Consider the following 27,266-nt stretch of genomic DNA (forward strand, 5'->3'; position numbering starts at 1 on the left):
CTAGAAGGATCTCACTTCGACATTCGTACAATTTTTATAGGAAAGACATTCATTTTTATTATGGAATCTAAGACTGTTATTGTGTGATACTATGCTTTGTAGCATATTCAAATGGGTCGACATTCCACACGGACAGCAAGCTAGCTCACAAGACACAGCGTAATGCACAAATACGTTTAGCTGGTAGAGTTCCAGCAGCACGGTAATAAAGTGCAGCAAAAATTTCCTTATACTGAACGAGGACTCCAGGAACCTCTGAATATTTTTGGTAAAGTCACAGAAAAGCTACTACAGTCAGGAGACTGGTAATCTTTAGACTTCAGCGACTGGCTGCCAGGGGCCACAGTGAAAGATTAGATCTGAAGCCAATGGAAAACACTAGCTTGCAAAGGACCGTTTTTTTTTTTTTTCCAAAAAAATGCAAGATTATCTTTATACAGATGCTTAAACATACTATGATTTGACAGGTTTACAGTGATAAAACAGCAAAGATAAATGATAACATGTATACCTTTATCATGTAAAGAACATAGATTTAAAAACTGGCAGCAGGAAATTCTATGACAGCTCCTGAGACAAGTTATCCTATGCCCTCCATCCACTCCATGTCAATGACGACCCGCCTGAATGGTAACACAGAGTAAAAACAGTGATCTACTGTATGTGAGTCAGAAAGTACTGGAAAAGTGACAAAATTGTATGTTATTAAATGACAAAACATATTTAGAGGTTTTATTTAAAAATCTCTCAACTGTTCATTATCAAAGTTACAAGATTGTTTGCATACCAATAGACAGACTGTAAACATAGGAAATTTTCATTAAGGAAAGATGGGTTTACTGTAATTGGATCTTTTACAAAAAATTACTGCAAGTTATTGATAACAGAATTTCTCTTTTACTTTCTTAAGTCTAATTCTCTAGAAAATTAAACCAATGTTTCCACTCCCTCGAGCTCAAGTTCAATCATGGTCACCTTAGGAAATACCCCTGTTTATTTGTTAATCAGAAATACAAATCAAGTGGCACATATTTCCATTTTCTTCTTAGGCCAAAGGTTTCGGCTTCATTATATTTTACAAGAAAACAGAAGACTTGCAGTGGTCCTGTGAAGCCTTTCATGTCGCAGCTGAGGTTTAATGACGGCAGTGGAGGAAAGCAGTGGTGATGCAAAGTAAGACCAGCCCAAGTGCCCTTATCTGACATGGAATCATCTTCCTGTTTGGCTTGCAGTAGTGTTTCTGGTCAGGTTGCCTCCACCAAACCTGACTGAAGCAGAAGGGTGACATGCTCTGGTAAATCCTGTTTAAGGGTGATTCCGTTCAGGCATAGAGTTGATCCTTCAGTCTGTTGGTTGCGGGATGATACTAATATGAAGAAAATTATCTGGGTAGCTCAGATGTTCACTCAGCCACTGCAGAGGTGTTTCCAACATTGGCTCAATTCCATGAATCATCACTTGATTCTTTTTTTCCCCATCTATTCCAAAAAAGAAATCCAACAGTAATCAGGAAGGGTCAAAAGAGAAGAAGAAATAATCTGTGATACCTTTTGAGAATCTGTGGTGAGGTAAATGGGTTTAACAGCTTTAACAGGTTAAACCTGGTCTGTCTCCCAAGCAGGAAATGTGGACATGGAGAAAGTTCAAATGTTGCAATATGTATCACCCAAAACAGAAACCTGAGGGTTGCAATGAATTCTGATAAAAATTCTGTTGCTATATGTGAAAGTATTCATTCTTTCTTAATTACTGTGCTTACCTAAGATTGACGTTAATGAAACTATAGTGGAGAAAACAGCCCATGTACCCACTGACCAAAATTTATTTTAGTTACACATTAAAAACTATATGGTTATTAAATATGACAGGTATATGAAGTAGGTCAATACATATTTAAAATACATAAAACAGAAATATGACTAGAAATCACCAAGAATAAGATCAGTGTTTAGGAAGATATTTAATGGAACAGATGGGAGCTACAGGTTAATTTCAATCAAGTTGTTCAAATACATACCAGAAAGTTTTAGAGACATACAGTAACAGTTTTAACGAGAAGGAACTAAGAGTCTGACTCAGAATTCCTGTCTTAGAGTCACGAAAACTGATTGATTTCTGTTAACGCCCATTCACTAATTAAAAGAGTGCTGCAAATCAGACTTTTCTTTCAAATTCAAATTTTATTACAGATTTAAGGTGAATTGTGTGTCTTTTAGAATTCTGCTATGATGTACTGACAACTTTTATGGTAAAGTGAGCAGCAGCTCCCTCCTAACCATTTCCTTGGTTGTCATAGGAAAACAAAGAAAGCAAAACCAAATTCCTTTTTCGAAAGCAAAACAAAACAGAACCTTCAAGAAACTTTGTGTCACTCCTCCAGCATCCTTCTTGGTTTGTCTCTCTTAGTCTCTCCAAAATAAAATGTCTGAACCTTTCAGCTTCCTGGAGACAAGAGACAGGGAAACAGGGAGGCTCATGGAACTGAATGAGAGGGTAATACCATCCTTTCCCCTTTCTGCTCTGTTCATCCAAGTGCTCTAATGACCAGGCAAAATGGGCTGATGATGTATGGTGATAATAACGTGGCTGGCCCCTGAAACGAGACCCTTTTAAAGAAATGCTTAAACTCCCCGTTAGAGGCAGCACAAGTCCTGGGAGATGACAGTCAACAGACTGACAATAAGAGAAGACATAGGAACACGACAAAGAATTGATAAAATCATGCCAAATATACAAAACAAACATACTACTGATCCCAAACATAACCAAGCAGAAGTCCCAAAACAAACCCCTGAATCACTGCTATTCTTTAAAACAATTTTGGAAAAAGACGTCGCCTCATAATACTTCTCACCTTTTTAAAAAAATGCTTTGTTTTGATTTTTCTGACAATCTTTGTTGTATCGGCACATACTTTTATACACAGCAGTGATCACTGTGCTAATACAATGACTAATTTTCATAAGGATGGGAATCATCTATAAATAAAAGATTAAGCAATATACTGAATACTATAGAAAGCATGGTATTAGTACTCTGAGAATATTTTAAATTGCTGGTATTCAAATGGATAAACCCTCAGCTATCTGGAATGATTCACTCTCTGTAAGTTCTAGATTGCCAAGGTTTCACTGCATTAAATCTTTCTTAGAACATTTGAAAACATTTCCGGTATAGTTCTCTTCATATTCTTATGTATATTTCTTTGAAATATTTTAGTATTCTCAGAATCTTCCTCCTACTTAGCACTGAGTCAAAAAATGAGAGAGCAGTGGTGTAAGAGTTCCTTATCTGTAAAATTTTTCCTTAAGCCAGAGTTACCTTTGGATACTCTGAAATAGAGTATAAGAAACAAGTCTCAACTCGGTATCCAAAATCTGGTGCCTAGAGCAATATTTAAACATGAGTGCAAATACAATATGGCATACAATCCACTCATGCATAATGTGTTTGAAAGGCAAAAGATCACTCTTGTTACAAAAAGGACTGATGGGAGTGGGAGTCCGATTTGTACAATATAGGTGGAGAACATAAGCACTATTCAAGTATCTTTTATAACAAAGCTAATAAATCACGTTATCAGAGACCTGAATAGGCACTGATTCCTGCTTTAAACTGGGGCCATTTTTAATATGTAACATAAAAGTGTCACTAAGACAACTATGGAAATGCACCTAGGACTGTCATATTCCCCAACACAATATTTTAACATTTTAAATATAAATTTTGTCACTGCCTACATTTATCCAAATACTTCATCTGTGTACCTTTATCTTTCTTGTTTTCGGACTTCTTCCATTAACTCTATAGCCACCAGAGGAATTCTTAGAATGGAACAGCAGTTCCCCTGGAACTGTTAACCAAATTTCCCTCTTATTAATCACTATATTCCCAGTGCCTAGCATGGTGCCCGACACCTCATAATTTGTCAACAAATGTTTTCAGAACATGGATAATCTTGTTGCTGGTAGAAGGCATTGCCAGGATGAATGCTTATTTATTTATTATCTTTAAAGATTTTACTTATTTATGAGAGAGAGAGAGAGAGAGAGAGAGAGAGAGAGAGAGAGAGAGAAAGAAGGAGAAGCAAGCTCTCTGAGGAGCAGAGAACCCGATGGGGGACTGGATTCCAGGACCCTGGGATCACGACCTGAGTTGAAGGTAGACACTTAACTGACTGAGCCACCCAGGCACTCCCAAAATGAATGTCTAGAGAATAGTTTCTGATGGCTGGTACTACTAAGTAAATGAGCTCTACCTATAAAACTGTTTTGGTTATTAAATCAAGAAAAAATAAAAATGTTTCCAGATAAGCCAAGAAGTATATATGCTATTACCTACTCATGCTACCATAAAGAACAACAGAGCATGACTAGACATTTTGGTAATATCAGAATTAACAAAACGAAGCAGCAAAGAATTAGCAAGATGTTTCTTGTTTTTCTAACAGTTGAAAGGAAACACTTGATGATATTGTTAAAGTAAATCATGTTTTTGGTAAATATGTCTTTGTGTTTCAAAATGGGAATCTAGAATTTAATACTTGGGAATAAGAAATACATCACTACAAAGCAAATGACTCAGGAGAAAGAAGTTATACCACACCTCACCCACTCATATTTTTTAAAAAAGTAGTTTGATGCTTTAAAGTAGGTAAACATTTGAGACAGTAATCAAGTCAACTAGTTCTATATGAAATTCCCTCATACAGCACTTTGGGGGGCTAACTCTGATTTTGATATAATTTCAAACTTCTGGAAAAGTTGCAAGAATAGTACAAGGAATTTCCCTTCACCCAGATTCATCAACTTCTTACCTTTTGTCCCACATGCTTTATCATTCTGTATGTATATAATTATTTTCTGAATCATTTGAGTAAATTAGAAATATTGAGCCCTTCCCCTCTAAATGTCAGTGTGTACCTGCTAATATTCTTTTACATAACTGTAATACAGCCATCAAAATAAAAAAATTACAAAATACTATGGTGTAATCATTTCAAATTTTATCAATTATCCCAATTCTTTCTTTCTCCTATCTGGGATCCAGTCCAGGAATCACACATTGCATTTCGTTTTCATAGATCATATTTCATATTTAATCTGGATAGTCTGTGCCTTTCTCAACCTTGACAGCTTTGAAAAGGAAGCATCATTATTTTGTAAAATGTCCATGTAGCAATTTTTAAACTAATTATTTTAATTCATCTTGTAAAAATAAGGATAGTCAATAAATACTTTGGGCTTAAAAAGCAAGGAAAAGGACAGAAAATAAAGGCAGAGACACCATTTTCATTAGGTAGAGGAGGAATTCAATTCACTTGAGGGGTTAGATATTAAACCTGAAGAGGTCATATATCAACACAAAGGATATAATAAAATTTCATGTCTTACATTTATCTTACTTATAAACATAAATGTATCATATGCTTTTGTATTATCACCAACAGCCTAATAAAACCCAATACTAGTACCTAAAGTGAACACTTTTAGAGTTCTGTGACATTTTAAGAAAAATATATTCAGATAGATATTGGTTGTATGATTAGAAAGGTTAGGATTACATGTGGAAGCAAAAAAAAAAATCTGCATTCGCCACACAAGTCATTAATGAAAATTATGAACTTAAAACAACAGTAACTTCTTATGTATATGTAAAATAATGATATATATATATAAGTGAGACATAGGGTGCCTGGGCAGCTCAAGTTGGTTGAGTGTCCAACTTTTGGTTTCGGCTCAGGTCATGATCTGAGTCGTAAGACTGAGCCCTGTGTCAAGCTCCAAGCTGCAGGTGTGGAGCCTCCTTGGGATTCTCTCTCTAAACCTCTCCCTCTGTATGGCCCCTAAAAAAAATAAATGAAAATTTAAAAATAATAAAAAGATAAAAAATAATAAAGGAACAAGGGCCAACTCTGCACTGCTGGTTAACAAGGTGCTACTGAAAGATGAAATAGGAGGCAGGCAAGGTGAATTCCCATTCTGGTAATAAAGGACTCTAAGCAGGCCTCAGATCTCTTTCAGAGGGTCTCATTATATGTAAAATGAAGAAGTTGGTGTAGATCCATGGTTTGCAAGTCTGGCTGATGATCAGAATCATTTGGGATTTTTATTTTATTTTATTTTTTTAAAGATTTTATTTATTTATTCATGAAAGACGGGGCAGAGACATAGGCAGAGGGATTAGCAGGCTCCCTAGGGGGAGCCTGATGCAGTACTTGATCCCAGGACCGCCCCCCCCCACCCCGGGATCATGACCTGAGCCTAAGGCACACGCTCAACCAAGCTGGGCTCCTCTCCAGACCTTCTAAATCAATCTGTTGGATAAATGTCCCCTTGAATAAATCTTATGATATTAAGAGTATAAAATTTTTCCTTAAACAAAATCTTATGCAGAAACCCAGTATATATAACACAGAAACCCATTATGTATAACACAGAGGAGGGTGGGGCAGCCTGGTTGATCTTGGTCTCCCAAATCCTGGTACTTGCTGACTTAAGTGAACTAACAACCCATAGTTAATTCCCAATATGACTCTATGGGTCAGTTTGTAAACCATGTTCTAGAATAGAGGATCACTAATATGTCTTACAGTTTTATTATGAGTCTTTTATGCTTAAACAGCAAAATATTTCTTTCAGAGTTCAAATTAGCATAATTCACTAGTTTTGAATTCTTAGGCAAAATCACTTAATCTTCTGGGTCTCAGTTTCCTCCTCTCATACTGTGGATAAAGAATTCTAATTCTCCAGGGTTGCATGGAGATTAAGTGGTATATCCAAGTAGAGCATGTACCCAGTGAAATTAGTGACTCACTCCCTAAAAACACAAAACTATTGAAAATATTAGAGAGTAAGTGAAGACAAAAGATTAGTTTTTAAAAGATCATGGTTTAGTAACAAAAAGTAAAAACACTCAATGTAATTCTTTTCCCGTATACAAAATTATGGGAATAAGGGAATTCTTTCAGTACTAGCAGTATCAAAAGACATATAAAAACCATGGATTCAATTATGTGATTGGCATGCAAAGGGCTGTGAGAATTTGGCCTAATGTTAATATACACTCTGAATTACTCAGTCTCATTATTATGCAGTGTGGCACATGAATTTTATGAATGTACTAAAACAACAACAAAAAAAGAAAGACTACAGCAAAAACTGAAAGACTCAATTATTATGCAAACAGAATGAATGACAGTTTAAGAAATTTCTTAAGCACTGTAAACCCTCTGAATTAAATTAGTACTGCTCTCAACATGTATATTTAGTAAAGCATATCACTAACAAGTCAAATGAGCCCTGCTGTACTATTGTTACCTAGTAGACTTAGGTAATGTTCTTCTTTTTTAAAGAGGAGAATATTCAGGTAGGGGAAAAAAAAAAAAAAAAAAACTTCCAGGATCTTTGTTATAGATCTAAAAGTATATCATTATTTGAGAACTGACAATATGTGAGGAATTTGCCTTTCAGAGATTTCTATTAGCAATGGCTCAAATCTTCTTCCCATCTTGATCTACATTTTATTTCTTATTTTTTTGGTTAATTTTCAATAAGGAATATGACCTAAATGTCCTTAAAAATAGGTTAGCTGAGTTTCCAGAGAGATGCATGAGTTTCATTTTTACTATTAATAAGTATACTAAATATGTGAAATCTTGAATTTAAAAGGAAGCTACAGAAATGGATGGTGTATCTTCAAAGGTATCCTTTAATCCGAATATTTCAGTTTAATTAGCTTTTTAGCTCATACTTGTGAACATGAAATTGTAGAAATCCAAGGCCAAATGCTGTAACCATTGTGTTTAACTTTGTGGTTTCACATTTATATTGTATAATTCAGCAGAAAACAACTTATCTTGGAATGCGTGAGGTGCTGAAGATAAAACTGGACAAATACTCAGTACTTCTGAAAGTCTTAAAGAAAGGAAGAGATGAGCTTTTGAACTACCACTAGTCTGAACAATTTTGTTCTGTCTGACAAATTCTTTAACCTCTAATATGTTCATTAGTAAAACACCAACTAATTGAATCCATCGACACGAAAAACCACAGGCAGAAATCTGAAGTGCATACATCACGGTGAAGGATTTTGACTCAGCCTCAGCAGTAATAGTCAGTGAGGTCAGGTCAAAGAGGGTTAAACCAAGCCAGGATATAGCCGAAGGAATACATCAAACGCTGATTTTAAAAGGGCAATTAATCTTGGACAGAAATGCTTCCTGGGGAATGAGATCTCAATCTTAAGAGCACACTACATGATGTAGCAGTAAAAATGAACATATACAAGCTTACAGAGCTTTTATCCTATGATCACAAACAGAAGGAGAGGGCTGTTTATCAGAGAAATACAAACCCATTTAAAAATACTTACATTAACTTCTTCCGGATTTATACAGCAGTGCAGGTCTTAATGAAGATGTAATATCACAGTTAATACAGACCACAGATCTCTGTCCATGTGTACTTTTTATATTTTGTGTATTTTAAAAATTATTTCTGCCCCAAATATATCCAGAGTCTTGGCTCTTAACATCACAAACAAGATTTTCAAAATATGTCCATGTTAATTCTCTCACTGCCTTTTGCTTATAATCGTTGTATTTCTGAATGAGGACATAAACCAAAATTCACACCAAAAAACCCCCATAATTTGCTACAACAATAAAAAGAAAACTGTATTGAGTTTAGAGACTGTTAAGATGATTTTAATAAACTGATTTCAAGTCTCCTGGTAGATAAAAATGTGATAAAAGTTAGAAATGTAAACTTATAAAAAAAATAAAACTTTGAAAATATCGGTTCAAATATTTTTGATCTGGTTTCAAAAGATCACCCAGTAATTCTAGTTGAGTGTAATAGGGACCATTAATATTTGTCAAATATGAATTACATGACAGTTGTTTATTTAAAATGTAAGCAATAATTATACTGTTTATATATGGTCAGAGTGAGGTCTCATAGGACTATTTTAATGAAGAGATGACTAGCTTTTAATCACCTGCATGTATTATTATTTTGTTAAGGGAATTTTATTTTTTAGTGTTAAAGATGAAATATTAATAGTGCAAGTATCTACATTCAATTTTTAATAAGTCAGGTCAATTCATTTAACTTCGAGATTCAGATAAAGAACAATAATTGAGAGGAATTCAGAGGGATCTTTTGATAGATACAGTAATCTCATCTTCAATCAATGAGAATAAGGAAAATGACTATTTTTCTTTGACTTCAGAAAAGACCTATGTCAGTGGACTAAGTCATTAACAGATTCTGTATCACCAAGATTAGTCCATACTGTCCATGTGTTGGGACAAAGCACAAAGATGGAGGGAGAGTAAAGCAGTCAAGGCAAAGAATTTCATGCACTGTAGTTTAGAATTTGATGGCAGAATGATAACTCTAAGAAAAGAAATTACATTATAATTACCAAGCCTAAATAAACTGAGCCTAACAAATTGCTTCTGTCCAAACTTGAGTACAGCAGAGTTCTGCTTATGAGGGCTATATTTAAAGAATTTGCTGAACTCCCATTGTGAAAGACACTATGTCATTCTTGCACATAAAATACGCATCCAGTGAGGGAGAGAGAACAATGGAGAGCAGGGAGTGTCAGGATGAGACTGGAAGGGTGAGTGACCAGTGTGAGAGTCTGAAAGGGTGAATGACCAGTGTGACCCAGTCCCACAGGCCAGACTCACGGTATCTCAACAGAGCTATGAATGGGTCTTCCATGCTTAACTTGTGAATCTCTGGAACTTCAAATAAATGTGTGAACTATTACTCAGGGCCTTCAATGAAAAACTTTCACTAACAGCAACACTTTCATACTCCCCTGCCTTAAGATTTTTACATTAAATGTATTTTAACAAGTGTATGATAATTGAGGTGGCCGCTACATTAAGTAGATGCCTTAGTAAAATAAGCTTCTTTCTTTCTTGCCAGAATCAGATTTCTGGCATTTTCTAATCATGTCCAGAAGTTAATTTCTTAAAAAAAAAAAAAAAAAGAATCAGTGGCATAAAATTCTTGCCATAATCTGATATAAAAGCAATTACAATATCAGTTTACATTCAAAGTTCATCATAAATTTATACCTTCTATTCGTATGTCGAATATTACCTGTCTCTGCAGAGTGGGATTATCAACAAACAAGAAAAAAACCTGCTTCTTTCTAACTCTATTTTGTAAATGTCTTATGAGTATAGTTATTTGTAAAAAAAAAAAAAAAAAAAAAACAACAACAAAACTACAGGAAAAATATTAACTGCAAAACTTTGGAAAATTATGATTATGAAATCTCCCCTTAAGCAAATATTTTGTTTAAACCTTACAGTCATCCTGTGAGGCTGATAGGAAGAACCATCCTTATTTTATAGAATAAGAAACCTGGATCCATTTAAAAAAATAAAAAGGAAAACAAACAACTAAATGATCTTCCAAATCAGTGCGAAGGTATGGAGGGATTCTACAATGAAAACAAATTCTAAATGAGTGAAAAAAGAAGTACTGAAATTGTAAAACCTATTTTTCTTACCTAAACCCTTGTTCTGATGAAGTTTGGGGGTTTACAGGTTTTACGTTTCTGTGGCACGAATTTGAGACTGAAATACCTCTCTTTTGGAGAGGGTGAGTGTCAGCATTCCTACAGAAGTGACTACTGCTGGCTCAAACCTCAAATCACACGGTATCAATCAACTAGCTTTAATTCTAACACTCAAAGGATCTGCCTCATATGAATAATATGAAACTTAGATGTTTCTTTTCTCTACTTGCTCTATATCTGAAAAAAATTATAATATCAGTTAATTTACTTTATAAACACAACCTAATCTTACGTCATGGAGTGAAGGAGAAAAGAGGTGAATGCATCATCTTCTTTCACTTTTTGTAAAAAAATATTCTGCTATTTCTCATTAAAATAAAGCAATATAATTTTTAAGAAGATTTTATTTATTTGAAAGAGACAGAGAAAGAGAGAGCATAAGTGTGGGGGATGGCAGAGGAGGAGGGAGAAGCAGATTGCCTGTGGAGCAGAGAGCCCAACCAGGGGCTCGATCCCAGAACCCTGGGATCATGACCTGAACTGAAGGCAGATGCTTAACCAACTGAGCCACCTAGGCACTCTAAAGTGATATAATTAAGTTAGACTATCTAATTGGGGTATAATTACCCCTAGCCCCAGTTGTTAACATGATCTTCTGATGTACTAACCAAGCAATAGATTACTTAGCTACTCAGTGCTTTCCCACATTTCTGACTTCACTGAAAATTTTCTTCACATTTATGGGAGAGAAGTAGAAAAATTTGGCTAGTCCCTCAGCAAACAGAGTAGGGAAATGTTAGATGAGCATTTCAGACTAGGTATTATATTACCCCTTAGCAACCAGCCCCTGGGTAGTTGGTGAAGGATTCTACTTCTAAGGTGCTCATGTGGAACGTCTGACCTGGTCTCGCCTTTTCATCTAATTTCTGCTCTCTTTTAAGACAGCTCAGTCTTCCCTACCTCATCCAGAAGAGATAAGAGCAATTTCAGGTGCTTCCTAATATTCTTTACATATCTCCATCCCTGTACACAGCACAGCGGGGCATCTTTCTGCTATTCCAACCATACCAAAGTTTCTTAAAAGCAGGAACTATGTCTCATACCTCTTACTGTCTCCAGTGCCAGAGGTCAGTATGATGCAAAGAAACTGACAAAAAAATAAAACCTACAACATCAAATGGAAAGCAAAAGTTAAATGGTAGTTAGGAAGGGTCTAATGGAGTAAATATATTCCCAGAAAGTAGAACAGAAATGGAAATGCAAAAAGGCAAGTAGCTACAGGATTGTACTTGGTGGTAAAAGACATGCAGAGAAACCTCACTGATTTGCCACAGAATGTATGCCTTTCCCTACACATACCTCTATTTGTACAATATCATATATGAATTCAGGTTTAAACCAACCCAATTGTGACAGAGGACTGATCAACTGGAATTTTGAAATAAATGTATCAAAGTGAAAACAACATTTTTATTTTCATAAATCTAACTTACTAGATTCTTTTATATTACATTAGAGAATTGGGAAATAAAATATGATTAGGCAAAGCTTATAGGTGTTTTGTATTCTCCAAAGTAGAAGAATAAAAGCTCTATTTTTAATTTTTTGTTATTTTTTTGTAAGTTGTTTTAATGAAGAAAGAAAGAAGTATTTCACTTCAGGTCTGGCACAGAAGCTTAGCTCTGAGTCATTTTAACTACAGCTGACACCACAAAAAAAATTTACCTGAGCTCACCTTTGGTTATTTCCTGTTACCTCTAATTTGGCTAACTCCTCTAGTCACTTACAAAACAAAACAAAACAAAACAAAGCAAAACAAAACAAGGAACACACAAAGCAGCTCATCATTAGTTAGCTACTCCAAGAGAACAATGACCTAAAGCACGTCTTCATAAATATTAGTACATTCTACTTTCACATGATGAAATAAGGCAAAATTCCTTCATGCATGAATCACTTGTTGTAAGGAGTAGTAGACAATAGTGCCACATAACATTTACGAAGCACTTTCTCTTTTTATCATGTGATGACAACCAGTTCTTATCCACACACACCCAATCTTAAAGTCTTTCGCTTTCAACTTAAGTCGAGTTGCAGGTGTTTCAAAATGCTTCACATTTGACAATACCACAGGTGTGCTGAACAGTTGAATAGTAACAGCTGAACAGTAAACAGTTCTTTACTGAAACAGTGACTTGATGTTTTGGATACTCCCCACAGATCCTGAAATGACAGTTATTTTCCAATATGAGGTTACAAAAGGAAGAGGCAAATAAAAGTTTTTCCAAAGATAAGATACTGGTGTTAGAAACACAGCCTACTCCTGGTATGGAAGGTACTATCAAAAGTACCTCAAAAGTATAGGTACTATTTATATCATTTCAAAGAAGCACATGTAAAATTGCGTGTGTGTACTCTCATCAACGTACCATGCGACAGCTGGGAAGAAGTTTGTCCAAAGATATCCGCCCATAGCATCTGAAATTGCCTAATAGGCAGATTTGTGGATTAGAGTTGTAAGTGGCTCCTCACTGGCCCCCTTCCAAAAAAATGTAAGGGAAGTCACGTTGCCTATTCTCCAGGGATGGATGTGCAGGTTGGGCAGGCTACAAATTCAGAAGATAATGAAGAGCCTTTAAAAGAACAAAACGCTTCACAAGTTTGTGTGCCTTTCCCGTGCAGGGCCATGCTAATTTTGTATGTATTGTGATCTGGGTGCAGGAATGGCAAATGAGCACGAAGGTACATTCTGACTGAGTGCCAGCTCAAAGCATGTGACTGCTTTTCATTTTCATGTCCCAATGTCAAAGCCACCATTTTAATAAGTTCCACAAGAAGGTGGTCAGAATTATATACAGGAACACTAAAATAAAAAAAATGGACAAAAGAGCAGAAGTTGAAGTTTTCTCTAAATACTGTAGGAGAGAACAGCATAAAGACAAGACCAGGTACTAAAACATAAATCACAGAATAAAGAGTGAGGAAAAAGTAAACATTTCAGGATGTTATTTTAAACTAAACAAAAAAGTTAAAAGGTTGAAAAAGTGAAAATGAAAACAAATGGAAGCATGCTAAAACAGAAAACCAATAAACCAGGAGATGGAGACTTGAGTTCTAAACCTAGTTCTGCAACTAAGTAGCTAAGATACCCTTAGCTACTCATCTAAGAAATAGAGACTGAACTAAATTAACTTTCAGGTTTTATAATAAAAGATTATTTAAAGATGTCAAATACAAAATTAACACTCAACCTGCTTTCTTCCTACCTTCCTCGAATAAATCTCCCCTCATCACTCACTCTGTGTCTTTGTTAATTGTGCTGCTGGCTAGGGCATACATCATTACAGTAGAACTGTCTTCCTCCAAGGGTTTGAAGATGCCCTTTCTACTCTCAGAAAGAACAGTAAAGGGGTGCCTGGGTGGCTGAATCAGTTAACTGTCCAACTCTTGATTTTGGCTCAGGTCAAGACCTCAGAGGTGGTGAAATCGAGCCCCGTGTTGGGCTCCATGCTGAGTGCCGGGCCTGCTTAAGATTCTCTCTCCCTCTGCCCCTCCCCCACCTCCTTTCTCTCTCTCTCTCTCTCTCTCTCTCTCTCTCTCTCTCTAAAAAAACCAAAATAAAACAAAACAGTAAGGTAGCCATTTCAATATTAAACTTAAATTTCAATTGCCCTTTTTTTAAGTGACAGAGTTGATATAGAGTATCATGAGTTTTATGATTATGAAATCCAAGTATTTTGTTTAAACCTTACAATCATCTGTGTAAGGTTTAAACAGGTGTACAACAGTGATTCAACATTTACGCACATTATGAAATGACCACCACATAAGTATAGGTACCATATGTCACTGTATACAGTAATTTCAATTACTTTTAGTTGATAAAAGTATTTTTCAATGTTCTTTAAAATACTACAAAGTACTAAAAAAGAATGAATAATACAGTACAGAGAAATGAATAACTGAAGGCCAGTGCTTACACTGGAAGCAGGTAAGAAGTATATGAGTCTCATTTCTGTTGGCAATAAAAACGACTAGTATCTTAATTATACTTCAAATGGAAAAACTAATCTGTATTCCCAAACTCTCAAGAATATGGCAAAATAGATAGTAAGCAGGTTTAAAAAGAAAAACAAAAACCAACCCTTATGGCATGGAGAAAATGAAATGGTAAGATTATTCCTGAATCAATAAAAGTTACTGGGAATTGCTCAGTGAAAATTTCTGTAACCTGAGTCCAAATAAACGTCTCTTAAATATCTCAATAAAAATATATAGGAGCATGGCAATACTGGTTGTCCCTGGAGAGGGAAATGGAATTAGGGTTTGGTAGGCAGAGGTAGGGAAAGAGACTTTTCAATAAATTCCCTTATATACTTTTTGATTTCTGAACAATATAAATAATTTTTTAAAAATTATTTAACTTAAAAACTTTAATAGGGCCTCATCAAAATTAAATACTTTTACTTTTCAAAAGAAAATTAAGACGTGTCATAGACTAGGAGAAAATAATTGCAAATCATATGTCTGATAAAAACTTGTATCCTGGGGTGCCTGGCTGGCTCAGTCAGAAGAGCGAGCAACTCTTGCTCTCAGGTTGTGAATTCGAGCCTCCATGCTGGGTGTAGAGATTACTTAAATAAAACTTTTTTTTTTTTTTAAAAAGACCTCTATCTAGAATATACAAATAACTTTCAAACTCAGTAAGAAGAAGAAATCTCCTTGAAAACATGAAAAAGGCATCTGAACAGACATTTCACCAAATATATCCACAAATAATAATAAGCACATGAAAACATACTCAACATCATTAGCTGTTAGGGAAAAAGAGAATAAAACCAAGAGATACCACTATATAACCACTAGGATAGCTATAAGAAAACAAAAAAAATATATGTTGGTGAGGATGCAAAGCTGGTAGAACTGTAAAATGATGCAGCCACTTGGCCAGAGTTTAGCAGTTTCTTAAAAAATTAAACACAGACCTACCCTACAACCTAGCAATTCCATTCCCAGGAATCTACCCAAGAAAAATATAAACGTATGTCCATACAAAGACCTGAATGTAAATGTTCACAGCAGCATTATACACAAAATGAAAAGCTGGAAACATTCCAAATGCCCATCAATCAGTGGATGAATAAACAAAATGATATATATACCCAATTGAATACTATTCAGTAATAAAAAGAACTACTGATACAGGCTACAATATGGATGAAACTCAAAAACATTAAGTGAAAAAAAACAGTTGCAATTCCATATGATTGCATTTATGCAAAATATCCAGAAGAGGTAAATTATAGAGACAGAAGACAGACAGACTAGTAGTTGTCTACAACTAGCAGGAGGAGCAGAGATTAGATGCAAACAAGCACAAGGGAATCTTTGAAGTGACAAATGTTTTAAAACTAGATTATGGTGATAACTGCACAACTTATATATTTATTAAACCTAAACACTGAGGTGCCAAAAAATTATTTAGCTGAAACTCTTACTGGAAACTAAAATTACACAGCAATTAAGATAGCCTACAATCCTACAATAGTATTATAATCAACTTAATGTTAACTATGCCATGCTTTAATCATCCTAAATAGATTTTATTTATTTATTCATGAGAGACACACAGAGAGAAGCAGAGGGAGAAGCAGACTCCATGTAAGGAGCCCGATGTGGGACTCAATCCCGGGACCCCAGGATCACGGCCTGGGCCTAAGGCAGGCGCTAAACCGCTGAGCCACCCAGGTGTCCTTCTGGTACTAGTTCTGATGGCATTTTACATGCCCCTCTTCACCCCTCCTACTGAGCATTTATGCACTTGAGAAGAGTTAGATACAGGAATGCCACAAAAGGTAAGCATATTTGATTAAGAAAAATAGTTACAGTCACAGTCCAAGTGACCTGTTTTGAGTTCCATGTTCTTTGTTTAGTCATTCAGGCTGAAATATTAATATTCCCCTAGTTCCACTTTGTTTCCAATTTTGGTTGTTAGGCAAACTATTTCCTTAGACACTACACGCTTTTTGAACTGTTGTTATACAGTTATTAGTCATGTACATAATAATACAATCACCCCAACTTAGAATATGTTAACAAGAAATATACCATTATCTACTGAAGTTATATTATTATAATATTAATATATTAATGCCTTACCTCCTCTCATAAAGGATATAAAGTAGCAAGTTAAAAAATTTTTCTATATAATAAGTCTGTATAACATATTAATATGTTAATATTCCATTGAAATTTTCCCAGTAACTTGGTAACCAATGGAACTATGATTATAAATCATTCAGCAATAGGGTGATGATCGAATTATGATACATTGATATGAAGTACACAGCGTGTTAGGTGAAAAATGCAGCAAGACATACAATTTTATAAACATACACACCCCCCTCTCAAATACTCAAGTCAAGTGTCCACATGCCTGTGTTGTCAACTGTGGCCTCTATGAGTTAGGGGACGATAGCATTTTTTTCTTTTATTATTTTCTGCATTTTCTCTTTTAAAAGATTTTATTTATTTATTCATGAGAGACAGAGAGAGAGAGAGAGAGAGAGAGAGAGAGAGGCAGAGACACAGGCAGAGGGAGAAACAGGCTCCATGCAGGGAGCTTGACGTGGGACTTGATCCCGGGACTCCAGGATTGTGCCCTGCACGGAAGGCAGGCGCTAAACTGCTGAGCCACCCAGGGATTCCCTATTTTCTGCATTTTCTTTGTGTTCCTTATATTGCAATTAACAAAATAGAATTCAGCAATTTTTATACTCTTCCTTTGCCTACAGGAAAATAATTTTAAACCTAAGTTGAGGACTATAGATAGGACAGTTCTTAATTGCACATGTGAAACGTCAATGCCTAAGAGAACAATGCTGAAACATTAGAAGTGGTAGAAAATTCAAATAAAATACTTATCCATTATTCAGTATTTTGAATTTTAAAATATCAACCAAAGGTAGGAAAGTTTTCTTACCATCTCTTATTCCTTTAGAATGAAGAGACACACTGCAAAATGTAAAATAGTATTTACCAGAACTGAACCCACAAATGAAAGACCCAGGGCAGCAGTAAGAGAGTAACTAAAAAGCAGTATTACTTTATTTTTTTTGCCAAAGAGAGTCAATTCCTTATTTTGTTAGTGTCAATAATTTATAAAATAACAAGTTAAACATTAAGTCCTTCTGTTTTAAAAGATTGTTCCTTACAAGATAATGAAAATATTTTCCTGAAGTACCAAGCAAATGTTATTTATAAATGCAGAATGCTTATGTTATACCTCAGTAATAAAGAGAAATGAAAGAAATGTTTTAATGTTGCTGACTACATTACCTTCAGGAGCAATTGCAGAAGGACACACTTCTTTGAGGAGATCGCCTAATGTATGCAATTGTCCATCTGCAGCCACAGGACGAAAAAGCTTCTGAATAAAAGGTCGTTCAGTTGTTGTCTATTTGAAAAATGAAAAAGAATTCAAACAATTAAGTCTTTGAATTACAAATTAATAGGTCAGAAATTTAAAGCTGGTATCAGATGCCTTCTGATATAGTGTTATCACAAGCATACAACATTGCAAATGTGGTAATATAACCAAAAATGCTTAATATAAAATCAAGAACATCTAATCATGAGGAAGCAACAGACAAATCCAAAATGTGTGATGTTTTAAAGACAACTGGCCAGAAGAGAAAAAAAAAAAAAAAAAAAGAGAGAGAAGGAGAAAAAAAAGACAACTGGCTTCAACTCTTCAAATAAGTCAAAGGCAGAACAAAACAATACAAAAAAATTAAAAAGGACTGGTGAGATAGAACAACTCAATACAAAAAATAAATCTTGACTGAATATTGGGTTGGGGGAAAATAAGCTATAAAACATAATTCTGGAATAACTGGGGAAACGGAGAATGAACATTAGACTATTAAAAAATTAATGTCAAATTCTTAATGGTTATAAAGACAATATCCTTTAAGAAATTCATGCTTACACAGTTAGGGATGAGGTGCCATGCTGTCTGAAACATATCGTCAAATGGCTGAGAGAGAGAGCACATGAGCATGCATGCACGAGCACAAATGTGGGAAAATGTTAACTACTGGTGAATATAGGTGAAGGGTAGAAGGGTATAGTCTTTGTTGTTTTGTTATTTTTATTTTTCTATACATTTAAATATTTTCAGGGAACAGACTCACAGAGAACAAACTTATGGTTGCCAGAGGTAAAGTAGGGGAATGAGAAAGATGGCTGAAGGGGAGTGGGAGATAAGGCTTCCAGTTACAGAATGAGTAAGTCACAAAGATAAAAGGCACAACATAGGGAATATAGTCAATGGTACTGTATCAGCGTTATTAGCACTATGTCATAATTTACTGCTAATAATTTCAATATATCGACCACTTTTAAAATTATGTTTCATTTTCCTAAACTACTTCCATAGGAGCATGACAATGATGAGGAGAGTTTCATAACACACAGGACAGAGGCCTTGGAATCAGCCAGTCTGTGAACAGCACTATCATTTATGTGCTCTATTTTATACCCAGTTTCTCTGGAAAATTTGGACATTCCAGGTCTCTTAAGTTTTTGTGGAAATGAGTGAAGAACTATGCCAAACACATAGAAACACAAAGACACAGAGAGAGAATGAATGAATGAATGAGAATATTCACTAATATTAACATCCCCGAACTATTATTTTAAGATATTATGTTTTTACACTTTAAGCTTCCAGGGATAAAAGATCATAAAAACATACAAGAGAAGAAGAGAATAATGCCTTATATTTTATAAGTAAATTACTCATATATTCATATTTACATATAGTACTTACCAATAGTAGTTTCTAAAATTTTTACATATTTTTTATATACTTTCATATAGTGCTTTTCAAGAAAATGATTTCAAATACCTAACCATTAAAGATAAGTTTGCTGTTGTTGTTGTTGTTTTTTTTAAAAAGATTCTATTTATTTATTCATGAGAGGCAGAGACACAGGCAGAGGGAGAAAAGCAGGCTCCCTACAGGGAGCCTGATGTAGGACTCGATCTCGGGACTGCAAGATCATACCCTGGGCTCAAGGCCAGCGCTAAACTGCTGAGCTACCCAGGGATCCCCAGTTTGCTTGTTTTTTAATCACAGAGGTGTATCTCAATTCTACAGTGTAACTATTATAGATTTGGCACAAAAAAAAATAAATCTATTTTTAAGTATGGACATAAACTGAAATACAAGAAAAAACAGACATGATAATAAGTTTGTGAGCTACCTTTCCCAGCTTTTTTTTTTTTTTTTTCAAGTAGGCTCTACACCCAGCATGGAGTACAATGCAGGGTTCAAATTCCTGACCTTGAGATCAAGACCGGGGCTGAAATCAAGAGTTGGACGCTTAACTGACTGAATGATCCAGGCACCCCAACCTTTCCCAGCTTTATACTGTATATTCAATGGATAAATAAATGTTAAAAATTGTACTCCAATTAAGTATCTGTGTGGCAAGTATGTTTCATCTTCACAGAAGATGAAACAGAACAATATGATGCACAATCAAGGATTAACCATGTGAAGATAATAAGTGTTAGGGGTGTTCAGAGAAGAAATAAATGAATAGAGGACTGTAGTAATAATTTAAAAGAGCCACCACCCACTTAAGGCTTTCTATCTTCCAGGCAATGAAGAAGCTTTTAAGACTTTTTAGCAAAGGAAGTGACGTGATGAAAGAGGCTTTTTCTCAAGGCTAATGGAAAGCAGCACTGTGTACAATGACTTGGTTAAGAGGTAACTTCAGGAAGACGAGTGAGAGGCTGTCTGAATAATATAAGCCTATGTGATGACAACTAGGGCTGGGTCAGAGGAAAAGGAGGGTCAGAATTATACTCCCCAACTAAAAGAAATAAAGTTAAAATGTATCATCCATCGTCTGATCTGAAAACACTAAGATTTCCAGCCAAGTCAAAAAAACTTTTCAAGATTCATTAACCCCTTACTTTGTGACAAAACTGTGAGGTGGTTAGCTATAATAATATATACTGTAACAACCTAAAAACAATAGGCTAAAAAGGCTCCAAGTGGGCTTGCCTAAGATATTAAAAAATAGAAAATGTTCTTCACTCCTTTTCCTAATAAAATAGCTTATGCCTTCTTTGTGGCTCTCGTTTCTACTCTCCCAAACTTGAGCAGTGATAATGAAGGTATAACTTCAATAACCTTTATAATGATGTTATTTGCTTGGGTAGAAGAGAAAAGGCCTTTTCCTATTAACATATTCTAAATAAGTTCTGTAGAATAGAAACCAAGAAAACTCATCAAAGGGCTGTTTCTCATGTAACAGAAACCTTACTTTAAAAAACAATTACCCAAAATACCTCAATCAAAAAACTAATAAACCTCTTCTGCTTAATATTTATCATACTACCTTTATATCCTTATTCTTTAAAATTCAGTGCTCTGGGGCGCCTGGGTGGCTCAGCTGGTTAAGTGTCTGCCTTTGGTTCAAGTCATGATCCCAGAGTCCTGGGACTGAGTCTCACATCAGGCTCCCTGTTCAGCAGGGAGTCTGCTCCTCCCTCTCCCTTGCTAGTGCTTACTCTCTTTCTCTCCCTCTCTCTCACTCTTTCTCAAATAAATAAAATCTTTAAAAAAGAAAATTTGGTATTCTAGAAAAGAGCAGTCAGGTGTTTGAGTAAGTTACACCAAAGATCATGAAAACTACTCAATTTCAGGAGTCCTTAAAACAAAAGCCCTTTACAAACAGATCATGCATTCAAGTACTGTACAGAGGGCAATGGGAATGGAGGATGGATTCATGCAAATTTTTCAGCAGATCTCATTAAACCTAAGCTGAAGTTCAGCAGAAAAGACTAAATTATGCTAGAAGTATTTAAAACCTGTCTTCTTCTTGAATATAGCAAATTTTAAAGATACAAAAAACTCCATGAACATGAATTTTGCAAACTTTGATTTAGTATACATGAAACTAGACAATGCTAATGATATCCATATATAATCTAAATCTTAGCCTGACAGACAAGAAAGCTGCTCCAACAGGAATATACTTAACCTAGCCATTTATTTGTAAATATGCAAACTATTTTCAGTGACTTCCAAGAAGCAGTATTGCTCTCTCATAAGAAATATGACTTTGTAAAGTCATCTTTGAAACTGCCCTTATTATTACTGTAACAGATATGTATGTTATTCGTTTCTTAAATACACCAATAGAATATAAAATTGGGGTGCTACTGGATGGCTGCTCCCTATCCCTCCTCTAGTCATGTACCCTCACCAATGAAATGTAACTTTTCCAGTATGGAGAAGTTTTGAGGTTCATTTGCTTTGGAAATATATTGAGCAGAGGCAAAGAAATCAAACTTATAAAAATATTAAATTAAATTCATAGAAGTTTAGTGAATCTTACATATTTTCTTAAACTGACAGTTCAAGAGTTATACTCAAATTCTTAGAGATGATGTGTCTTACAACTATAGTGTAAACTGCCAGCTAATCATATTATTAATCTTGTACCTAAGAAATAAGATACAAAGAAATAGTTTATTTTCAACACAGCCAAGCAGGTTAACATTAAAGCTGATAAAAGAAGAAATGTTAGGCTGAAAGTGTGTAGACTTTAAGTGTAAGGCACAATGGATATATTAAGACCAAGTTTGATTCTTATGAGTTACATAAAGTATATACTGCAACAAAAATGCAAGGCAATTTTTGAAGAGCACAGGCTCTGGAGCCAGAAAGAACTGGCCTTAAGTCCATGCTGTGTCATTTATTACAGACCCATGGGCAGAGTTATCTGACTTTCCTGAACCTCAGTTTCCTCAACTGCAAAACAAGAATAACCACACACACACACACACACACACACACACACACACACACACACGTATATGCATGGGCATAAATGAAGATAATACCTACATTGTAGAGTTTCTGAAGTAATAAAATATAAGCACAGCACAATCATGGTACATATGATTACCTAAATGCACCTCCCAAAACATATACTACCACCATGATCACCAGTTTTAGTTTTAACCCAATTTAGCAGACAAGTTTATTCAATCTTATTATCTCTTAAGTTCACTTGTCTGTATTCTAAAATCATGAAAATCAGCTTAAAGGAAATATTGATACACTAGACCTCATGAAAATGAAAAAAAAAAAACCTAAACTTTTGCTCTGTAAAGATCCTATGAAGAAGATGAAAAGACAAGCCCAGCCTGAGAATATCTGTAACCACATTTCCAATAAAGTTCTTATATCTAGAACATATCAAGAATATAAAGAACTCTAAAATTTCAACAGTAAAAAAAAGCAAAGAATTCTATTAGAAAATGGGCAAAAGACACAGACATTACACCAAAGAGGATATATAGATGGCCAAAAAAGCACATGAAAAGATGTTTGACACATCATTAGACATTAAGGAAATGCAAATTGCACTACCCCAGCACATTACAATACACCTACAAGAATGTCTAAAATAAAATGCTGGTGAGCATGTGGAGAAACTAGATTGCTCATACATTGCTGGTGGAAATGTAAAATGGTAAAGGTCCCTCTGGAAAAGAGTATGGTAGTTTCTTACAAAACTAAACATGTATCTACCATTAGACTCAGCAACTGCACACTTGAGTATTCCCAGAGAAATGCAAACTTAGGTTCTCAAAAAGCTCATACATAAATGTTCACAGCAGCTTTACTCATAATACCCCCAAACTGGAAACAATCCCAATGTCCTTCAACAGGTGAGTGGTTAAACTACCTGTGGTATATCTATACCATGGAATTCTACTCAGCAATAATAATAATAATCAACCCTATTAATATATGCAATAACTTTTATGGAACTCAAGGGAGTGATGTTGCATGAAAAAAGCCGAAGTCAATCATACGTACCGTATGATTCCGTTAACATAACATCAGTAAAATGATTAAGTTTTAGAGATGAGAACAAATTAGTGGTTGTCAGAGGTTAGAGAGAGGAAGAAGTGAGGCAGGTGGCTGTGGCCATAAAAGGGTAGCCAAAGGAATGTTCGTGTTGGAATAAAACTAAAGAAATACGACTAAGGTTTGTTGATTGCATTAATGTCCATTTCCTGGTTATGATATTATACTATACTTATACAAGATGTCAAGAATGAAGGAAACTGGGTGAAGGGTATAAAGATCTTTCTGTTTTAAGATCTTTCGTAAAACTGCACGTGAAGATTATACATGTTAAAACTGATGTAAAGCATTTAGAACAATGCCTCGCACATAGTAAATGCTAAGGGCTGTTAATGTTCTCATTAAATGTGACTTGACGCTTGATAGAAATTTACTGACTACAAATATGTATTTTGTATTGTGTCATAGTACAAAACATACAGGATTATAAGAAGATAGACTAATCTCACAGTCATCCTATCACTACATAGCATTACTGATCATTTTACTGTTTTGGTCATTTATATTGTATGTACATATAATATGAATTAGAAATGTTGATTTTTGTCAAAAATGACAATTTACAGGCAGAAGGGTACATAGCTGGCTCACAAATCACGGAGTCAGACAATGTTATGGCATCAATGACCATAACAGAGAGGAAGAATCCCATCAGAGAGTAAAAGGAGATTCTACTCACTGAAACAAAGTGAGATTAAAAGTTATGAAAAAAAAAAGTTATGAAACAGAAAAACAGAACTTCAGCAAGGATACAACCTAAAAGGTGCTCAGTAGATGCAGGATGATCCACTGGGTTGTGAACCTTAAAAATAGCCTTAATTAAAAGGCAGGAATGGGAGGAGTATGGGGTTGGGGGTCACCTACTGAAACAGCAGGTAAAACCTGATGATGATAAAAGACCTGGTTGTAAAAAAAGAAGCTTGGACAGGGACAGAATCAAGGGTGCTCGTGTGGCTCAGTCTGTTAAGCATCTGACTCTTGATTTCAGCTCAGGTCATGATCTTAGGGTGGTGAGATTAAGCCCTGAGTGAAGGTTGGGATCTTCACTCAGCAAGGCATCTGCTTGAGATTCTCTCTCCCTCTCCCTCTGCCCCTCCTCCTGCTCATGAGTGTGCACTCGCTCTCTAAAATAAATAAATAAATAAATCTTCAAAAAAAAAATGCTTGGACAGAATCATCCTAGCAAGTAGTATCCAGGTTCAGGATCTCCAACCACTGACTTGAATCACTGTAAACTGATCATTGGCTCCAGTGAGCCTTTGATGGGTGATATTTTTCCTTTGGTTGGGCTAAGAACCAATTATTTTATTGATATTCTCTCTATATTGTATTTTCCCAAGTGTAGTAAACAAGTTTTGATATCATCAGCTACTGATGTGCGTATACTTTGCTTGTTAAGTTCTCTGAAATAGGATGATTAAAGATTCACTACATTTATAATTTATTTGATTTATAAGACTTCCAAAAGTATAGCAGGGGTTTCAGTTGTTAGACTTGTAGGTATTTTTAAAAAAATCAGCTATCCTGAACTATAAGTGAAATTAGCAATGTCTGTTTTTGACTAATAAAGAATTTAATTTGATTTGTTCTATTAACTATGTAAGTAGTACTATGTCTCTTAGAATAAGTGAATCTAGAAGGATGAATAGTAATAAGTGAAAAAGATTGCTCTCATTTCTATATAAAAATTACTATATTTATAACTAGCATAAATTAAACTGAAATACATTACAAAGACTAGATTTCACAATTTACAACTCTAACACAAATAACTGTAAGTATGCCATCCATGCATAAAAGCTACCTCCAATATCAGAAACCTCACCAACAAAATCGGTGTACTTACATTTGACACACAATTTGAAATATAAACTAAATTTAATATTTTGTAAAGCTTTACATGATAACTAGTGAAAGTTCCATTGTTACCAAGATGGTAATAAGGATGAAGACCAATAAAATTTTCTTATAGATCCTTAGGTTAAAAAAAAATCCACAATATAATACTTTACAGAATCACATAGTCCCTGATACTCCATTAAGAGCAGTGACAGGCATTACAAAGATACAAAGATAGATAAACTGCAATGAAGAAACCTGTATTTATTTCCTGCCTATGCTTAAAAAAATGAGAATGCTTACGACAAAAGTATGGGTATAGTGACAACAAAAACTATTAGCACAAACGTAGCTTGAATCAAATTATCCCAGTAGTGGTACCTATGTACAGGACCTCAGACTAATGACCAGAGGGCAGGGGATAAATTACTTCAGAAATCTTCACTCATTAAACATTTACTGAGTACTTACGAGGGAACTGATGTTGGTAGAAACAAAATGAATACAGGACATATAAATAATTGTAACATGGTGTTAAGAGATAAAGAAAATATGAACAAAGAGCTACGAGAGAAAAATTTAAACGCCTGAGCACAAAATTTAACTCTGCACTTCTTGGGCAGCTAGAGCAAAAACAAAACTAAAAATGAAAAAGCTTTGACTAGTTACATGATTTCATCTTCTAAGAGTGGAAGATATATACTAGTAGGAACAAAGGAAAATATACTAAATATGGTAAAATGTAAGGCATGAAAACACTAGGGAGTTTCAAAAGAGGATGAAAACAAAGGAAGGAATATAGAAGGTTCTGAAGCTTCCCATTTGAAATACATAGTATTTTTTTTAATAGAAAAAGAGAGAAAGCCATTTTAGGCAGAGTGTAGCACCAATTTTTTCTTTCATATGTCCCCTCCTCACTAAAGGATTCAGAGAACAGCGGCCGTATAATGATACCTGTGAGAAATGAGTGAATGGGTGGACAAAAGTGGGCTAAGAGCTTAGCATCTAGAGCTTGGAATGTCAAACGCAGTGACATTAACAAAACCTTGGTGGAGTCCCAATTCACAACATGACTGACAGTGTACTTTGGGCAAATTACATCAATCTTTGGGAGTCTGTTTCTGAATTTGAAAAATGGCAGTAATATATATCTTTGAATGACTGCTGTGATAAGATGAGATACAAAAAACACCTACTGCAACAGGTGCTTAACAAGAATTGGTTTTCATTCCTCCCTTTTAAACCACTGTTAACCATGGATCCAAGGAAATCTAACATTAGTCCACAAAGAATCAAAAACAGAGAGAATGAAAAGTAATTGGTTATTCAAGCATCAGTGCCCTTTGAAGTCTTGTTAATTAGAATAAATATGTGGCAGAAAGAAAAAGAAAACAGGGGTTTGCACAGGATATGCTGCCAGATATTACCAACAATGACACATGATATGTGCTTCAAACTGTCACATGCATATCTGGCCTAAGATATATTCATGCATGTCAAATTTTGTATCACAAGCTTTACAAAAGAAGCCTCATATTAAAATTAGCTTAAGAATATACACAATTATAATATCTCATTAAGTAAAAAGAACAGACCATTTTCAAACGAATGCTTTTAGACCTTTACAGTAAACAGTCCTTTGGTGGTGGGAAGCCGTGGTGGGGGGAGAGGGACAAGGAGAGGAGCTGGTAGTAGTGGGGAGTCTGAGCCACTTAATCAGACTGCTTTTATCCTTTAGGTAGGGACTCAGAAGACTTGAAAATAAGCACTTTCTATAGTTATGCTACCAGAGTCTGAAGTTCACTTTTAATAGTCACAACACTAAAAACTAATAAACACGTGAAAAGCTGTCATTATTATGGTAAAGGACACTTAATCCTCAAAACAGTAGTATCTTAAGATAATTAAATGAAAGCACTCA

The 27,266-nt window shown here is 35.0% G+C and overlaps 1 protein-coding gene across 4 annotated transcripts in view; it reads right to left on the reverse strand.

Moving 5' to 3' along the window:
* Positions 1 to 695: 695 nt before the first annotated feature.
* The window catches only part of ATG5 (autophagy related 5), a 126,228-nt gene continuing 99,657 nt past the window's right edge, over positions 696 to 27,266 (reverse strand). For 3 of the 4 annotated variants that reach the window (XM_055330432.1, XM_055330433.1, XM_055330435.1), the window contains 2 exons: positions 17,884 to 18,001; positions 696 to 1,478 (listed from right to left, as the gene is read on the reverse strand). In XM_055330432.1, the coding sequence (XP_055186407.1) occupies positions 1,342 to 1,478; positions 17,884 to 18,001 (255 nt within the window). In that variant the 3' untranslated portion in view covers positions 696 to 1,341. Of the gene's footprint in view, positions 1,479 to 12,059; positions 12,769 to 17,883; positions 18,002 to 27,266 lie in introns of those variants that run through there. The other variant, XM_055330434.1, reaches the window with a different exon arrangement.

This window comes from Nyctereutes procyonoides, unplaced genomic scaffold (genome assembly GCF_905146905.1).
Source record: "Nyctereutes procyonoides isolate TBG_1078 unplaced genomic scaffold, NYPRO_anot_genome, whole genome shotgun sequence".
NCBI classification, from domain to species: Eukaryota; Metazoa; Chordata; class Mammalia; order Carnivora; family Canidae; genus Nyctereutes; species Nyctereutes procyonoides.